Source organism: Neophocaena asiaeorientalis, unplaced genomic scaffold (genome assembly GCF_003031525.2).
Source record: "Neophocaena asiaeorientalis asiaeorientalis breed wild unplaced genomic scaffold, Neophocaena_asiaeorientalis_V1.1 scaffold476, whole genome shotgun sequence".
NCBI classification, from domain to species: Eukaryota; Metazoa; Chordata; class Mammalia; order Artiodactyla; family Phocoenidae; genus Neophocaena; species Neophocaena asiaeorientalis.
The window spans coordinates 10,755,803-10,761,090 of NW_020172178.1; the positions used below are offsets into that span (position 1 = coordinate 10,755,803).

At 66.0% G+C, this 5,288-nt stretch overlaps 1 protein-coding gene across 2 annotated transcripts in view; it reads left to right on the plus strand.

The window, feature by feature from the left end:
- The window catches only part of TEDC1 (tubulin epsilon and delta complex 1), a 12,141-nt gene that overhangs the window by 2,945 nt on the left and 3,908 nt on the right, over positions 1 to 5,288 (plus strand). Inside the window, exons 2-6 of one of the 2 annotated variants that reach the window (XM_024758831.1) lie at positions 153 to 262; positions 537 to 739; positions 1,031 to 1,186; positions 2,228 to 2,326; positions 5,161 to 5,247. In XM_024758831.1, coding sequence (XP_024614599.1) covers positions 725 to 739; positions 1,031 to 1,186; positions 2,228 to 2,326; positions 5,161 to 5,247 — 357 coding nt within the window. In that variant the 5' untranslated portion in view covers positions 153 to 262; positions 537 to 724. The remainder of the gene's footprint in view (positions 1 to 152; positions 263 to 536; positions 740 to 1,030; positions 1,187 to 2,227; positions 2,327 to 5,160; positions 5,248 to 5,288) is intronic. The other variant, XM_024758838.1, reaches the window with a different exon arrangement.

Genomic DNA, 5,288 nt, shown 5'->3' on the forward strand with positions numbered 1-5,288 from the left:
CGCCGGACCCAGCCCCGAGACCTTCCGCCGCGCCAAGTTCGACCGTCCGGAGGCGGTGAGGCCAGCAGGGCAGGCGGCTGGGGCCAGTAGGGCTCCGGGAGGAGGCAGGGACGCCGCCAGCCCCGCTGACCGTCGCTCTTTGATCCTCGCAGGCCCCCGCGCTCTGGCGGCTGCTCTTCCGCGTGCTCTCGCCGCAGCTGGCCGACGGCGCCTCAGCCTCATTCTCCCCGGGTAAGGCCCGCCTTCCTGTAAGGCCCGACTGGTAAGGCTCTAGCCCCGCCCACCCAGAGCCCCGCCCACTGCACGACCACGGGACAGCCCTCCGTAAGGCCCCGCCCACTTCCCCTCCTCCCCGATGAGACACCCCGTCCCCCCGCGTGAGCCCCTCCCCTTCCCGCCTCCAGGTTAGGTCCCAATGCTCCTGCTAGTCCCTTCCAAGCATGGTCTCTGCTCTGCGTCCCGCGGGGGTCCCTTAGGAGTCTGGGTAGCGTCACCTCCAGTGGGTGTCCCTCCTGAGCTGGCGTCTCCTACCGCAGAGGCCCAGGTCCGCTCTGTGAAGTTGGCGCTGCGCACCCAGGGCTACCCTAGGCGGGCCCTGGCACAGCTCCCGGACGACGGCTCCCAGGGCGGCCGCGAGCTGCTGCTGGCCCTGGCCTGGCTCCTGGCCCGCGGGCCCCTGCCCGAGCGGCTGCTGACCCAGAACCGCGTGCAGCTGGGAGACGAGATGCCCGTGTGCGAGGTGGGTGGGGGATGAGTGTGAGCCGCGCCCAGCCCGGGCGGGAATCCTGGGTGTGGGCACCGGACCGGCGGGGTCAGCCCTGTGGGGGTCAGTGTTGCTGCCCCAAATGCCCGGGTGAGCACACGGAGGCAGGTGAGGGCCGGGGACGTGCCCACAGGCTCCTGACCCAGCTCTTCCTGGGGCCCCCCCGGGATCTCTTGGCTCTCACTCCCAGGGGCTTCCTTTCCCTTTCCCCTTCGTGGTCTCTGCCTGGGGTGTGAGAGCAGTGCGTGTCCCTTGCCCCCTCCCCAGTGCGAGGCCCTGGCCAGCCCTGGCCCTCCTGCCCCCAGTGTGGAAGCAGACGGCTGTGTGGACATCCGCCACCTGCAGTGGCTGATGGGAAAGCTGCGGTTCCGGTGGCGAAACCTGATGGCCAGTCAGCAGGAGCAGTGCGCCCTCCTGGGCAAGGTAGTGCCACGCATGCGTTGTCCACCCAGGGGCAGTTGTCCTCTGTGCTATAGAGGCCTGTCCAGCATTCCCATCTCAGGCTGGCGCCCAGCCTTTGGCTGAATGTGGGCCTTCCCAGGCCTGGCTGGGAGCTGACCTGTTGGGCACAGCCTGGGGTGGCCCAGAGCCTGACCCTAGGGCTCCAGGTTGTCCAGGAGGGGGCCTAGAGCAGGTGTTGCTGGACATCTATGGGGCAGGGAATCAGGGGGGCAGGGAGCCTGCAGGGTCGACCTTCCTGTCCCCAGAACTCCCTAGAAGCTTCAGACTATGTCACTGAGCACCGAAGTGGGCCCTGGGGAGCCACTGCTGCCTGAAGACGAGGTGGCGAGGAAGGCACCCCTCCCACCGCGTCCTGGGTGTGGGCTCACGGGCGGTGGGCAGCTCCTGCGGGCTTCCGAAGGCTGGTAGGGCTTAGCTGTCGGGGCACAGGTGTCCCCACAGGTCCAGTGCATGGTCTGGGCTGAGCGGTGGCTGGGCAGGTGGCCCAGGGCTCGCACCAGCGCAGGGCTCTCTGGTGCTGGAACACCCCGCCTTGTGCTCTGCCCCTGGGAGAGGGTCTTTTGCTCAGCTAGCGTTTCCTGGGACCCCTCACTGCCTCTTGTCTGGGCTCCAGCTGCTCGTCTGTGTGGGACATGCCCACCAGTTAGCCTCCCTGCTGCCTTCAGGCCTCACCTTGCTGGGGTGCCCTCCCTGTGTCTGTGTCCCTGCCACTGGCCTCACTGTTTCCGCCACCACATGGGCCTCGCACTTGATGAGCTGAGGGGGAAGCAGGGGCACCCCACTCTACCTATACTGCACCCCTGGGAGCTGGGTGGGGTGCCCCTCCCTCTGCATGGGCCTCCTGGTGGGTACTGGGCCCTGGGCCAGCCTCCCAGCAGTGCTGACTACTCTCCTGGGCCCGACCCTCTCTGAACCGTTTCCTTATCTGTAAGGTCCTTGCCTAGCGCTGGCGGTGGGGAGGCGCCCACCTTCTCAGCCTGGGGTCTGCACTGCCTGTTTCAGATCCACTCATATACCCGTGGCTGCCACAGCGACCGCAGCCTTGGCCACCTGTCTGTCACCGAAACGGAGCTGCTCAGAGACCCGGAGGGTGGCCGTCAGGTGAGGGCTGGTGGGACCAAGGTGGGCGTGGCCCAAGGTGAGAAGGAACCTGGGAGGGTGGGGGACCCAGACAGCAGACCAGCTTTGAGCTGTGGGTGTTAGCCAAGCTCACCATCTTTTAAAAAAGTATTTATTTATCTATTTATCTATCTATCTGTTTATTTATTTATTTATGGCCACGTTGGGTCTTTGTTGCTGCATGCAGGCTTTCTCTACTTGTGGCGAGCGGGGGCTGGCTACTCTTTATTGCGGTGCGCGGGCTTCTCATTGCAGTGGCTTCTCTTGCTGCGGAGCTCTAGGTGCGCGGGCTTCAGTAGTTGTGGAACGCAGGCTCAGTAGTTGTGGCGCACGGGCTTAGTTGCTGCGCGGCATACTTAGTTGCGGCATGTGAGACCTTTGTTGCGGCGTGCAGGATCTTCACTGCGGCACGCGGACCCTTAGTTGTGGCATGTGGACTCTTTAGTTGCAGCATGCGGGATCTAGTTCCCTGACGAGGGATTGAGCCTGGGCCCCCTGCTTTGGGAGCACGGAGTCTTACCCACTGGACCACCAGGGAAGTCCCCAAGCTCACCCCCTTGCCTATGTAGGAGACACGTGCAACCTCAGGGCCTCTCTTGCCCCCAGAGCAGCCAGTGCTGCTGTGTGTGCACGTGGCTGGGTACACTTTGGGCAGTGGGAAGAACACAGGTGTCTGGGCCGGGCTGGCAGCCAGCGAGGGGGGCCACTGGAATTAAGGAAGACTGTTCAAGGGTCCGAGCTGACGGTGTGGGTACCTTGAGCTTGGGCATGTGTCACCTGTTGATGGGGAGGTGGGGGTTGGCGCTGCCCCACACTCTACTGACCTTCTTTTCAGGAGCCCCCATCCATCATCACTGTTTCCTTCCCTTGGGCTCACCTTGCCAGTGGGTCCTGGGACAGGCCCAGGGCTGGCCATTACTTGTGCTGGGCCCTGGCCTGCCCAGAGTGTGAGGCTGGCAGTGCCTGGCCCTGGGACACTTGGCTGGGTAGGAGGGCTGAGGCTCAGGGCAGGCCCAGCAGATCCCGCCTGTAGACCCGCATGCTCCTTGGGGTCTGTGTCCCCACCGTGGGGTCAGGGCGGCCACCTGGGGGTGCCTGCCCGGCCTGCGTTCCTGGCTTTACCTGGACGAGGCCGTGCTTGGCCCTGGAGGTGCTGAGGCAGCTTCTGGGCGTACTGAGATGCCCTTGGCTCTGTTCCCTTTCAGGGGTGACTCAGCGAGGCGCAGGCCTCCTGCCCCTGGTCCCCTCCCTGGTCTGAGTAGAGCAGAGGCTGTGCCGGCTCCAGCCTGGTGCTGCCTGGGACCCCAGCCTCTGTGGGGGGCCTGGGCAGGTACGACTCCCCTCCTCCTGGAGAGTGGTGCATGTTGGTGCCCCAGGACTGAAAACAGTGTGGCCAGGTGGATGGGGACAGTTGGCTTCCTTCCAAGGATTCTGGATGAGAAGCTGGTGGCAGCCTGGACCAGCTGACCTGAAGGGGCTGCGCTCTTGGGATGGGTCCCATGAGCTTCTGGAATGATCTCTTGTTGCCGTGTCAGTGGCCAGGCATGCTGTGGAGTGGCTGGGCAGCATCCTTGGTTACTGGCTGGGCCTGTAGTCTTATATTGTGGCTTGGGACGTGGGGGTGTGGACACCCTCTGGGACTGTTCTTGGGAGCTGAGTAAGCTGCTCTTCTCACGGGCCAGCAGGTGTGTGTAGCGGGGGCGGGGGTGTGTGTGTGGTGTGGGCATGTGGGCTCCGCCCTCCCATGTCCGCAGCCCTCCCCCAGACCACAGGGCGATTCTTACCGCAGGCCTGCCTTCCCTGCTCCCCTGGCCATGGGCTGGGCCCTTGGCCTGGTGCTCAAGGCTGCCCCCGTCTGGCCCCCTGGCCCGGGAGCCCCTTGTCCAACCACGTGCATCCCCTGGTTGCCTGGCAGGCACGCTGGTGCGCATGGCTCGGGCACCAGCCTCTGTGAGTGGAGGCCTGGCAGGGCTCTTGTCTGGCCGTTTGTCCCGGCCCCAGAGCACACTCCTGGCTCCCTTCTAGAAGGAGCGGTGCCGGAGGCTGGGTCACTGTGCTGGCTGCTGTGTTCAGAGAGGAGCACAGCGGGTGCTGGCCTGGGCCGTCCCATTGGGGCCCATCTGTCTCTCCGCAGCTTGCCGTGGGCCCTTGGGGTGGACCGTGCCTGGCCTTGCCCCTGTCCGGCTTCCTGAGGCCGCAGTGGCCTCAGCAGGCGGGACGGGAGCACGTGCCCGTGCACCGGACTGCGGGGTCCGCAGGTGCGGGGCTGTTCGGGCCGTGCCTGCAGGGAGGGGCTGGGGGGTCTGCGCGGCTGTGTTCTCCACCCTGGCCCCTGGTCTGTCCTCCGTCGCCTCCAAGCTGGGCGCCGTGCAGCCCCTGCCCTGCCTTTGGGCTCCAGGGGACTACAGGGAGGGATTCCCAGAACCCGTCAGTCTCCCCCATCCGGGGCGTGCCCGTACACCCGAAGCCTCCGGGTTGCAGCCCTCAGTCAGCGGGGGATGTGGGGTGGAGTCCCAAGTGAGGGGGCACCAGGACTCAGCCGCCGACGCTGCGGGACCCACGCTTGTGGGGGGCTGGCGGATCACTGGTGTGGTCAGAGGCCTGGTAGGCTTGGCCTGCGTGTGCTGGAGGTGAGGCTGCCCTGCCGTGCCGCGCCCTGTCCTGCCGTGCCGTGCCTTGCCCTGCAGGGAGGTGGCTCAGGCCGCAGGTGGGCCGGGTGAGCCAAGGCGACTGAGCCAGAGGCGGTGGGCAGGGTGTGCAGGGTCCCAGGCGCACTGGGTTCTCTGACTCTGCGGCCTTACTGGTTTGCGTTGCAGCTGCTACAGAGGCTGGAGAGGGAGAACGCACGGCTGCAGGCGGCCCTCGAGTGGCGGCGCCGGGAGCTGGTCTTCTGGCGGTGGATGGTCAGGAAGCCGTTCCACCCACCTCCCGTCCCTCCCCTCCC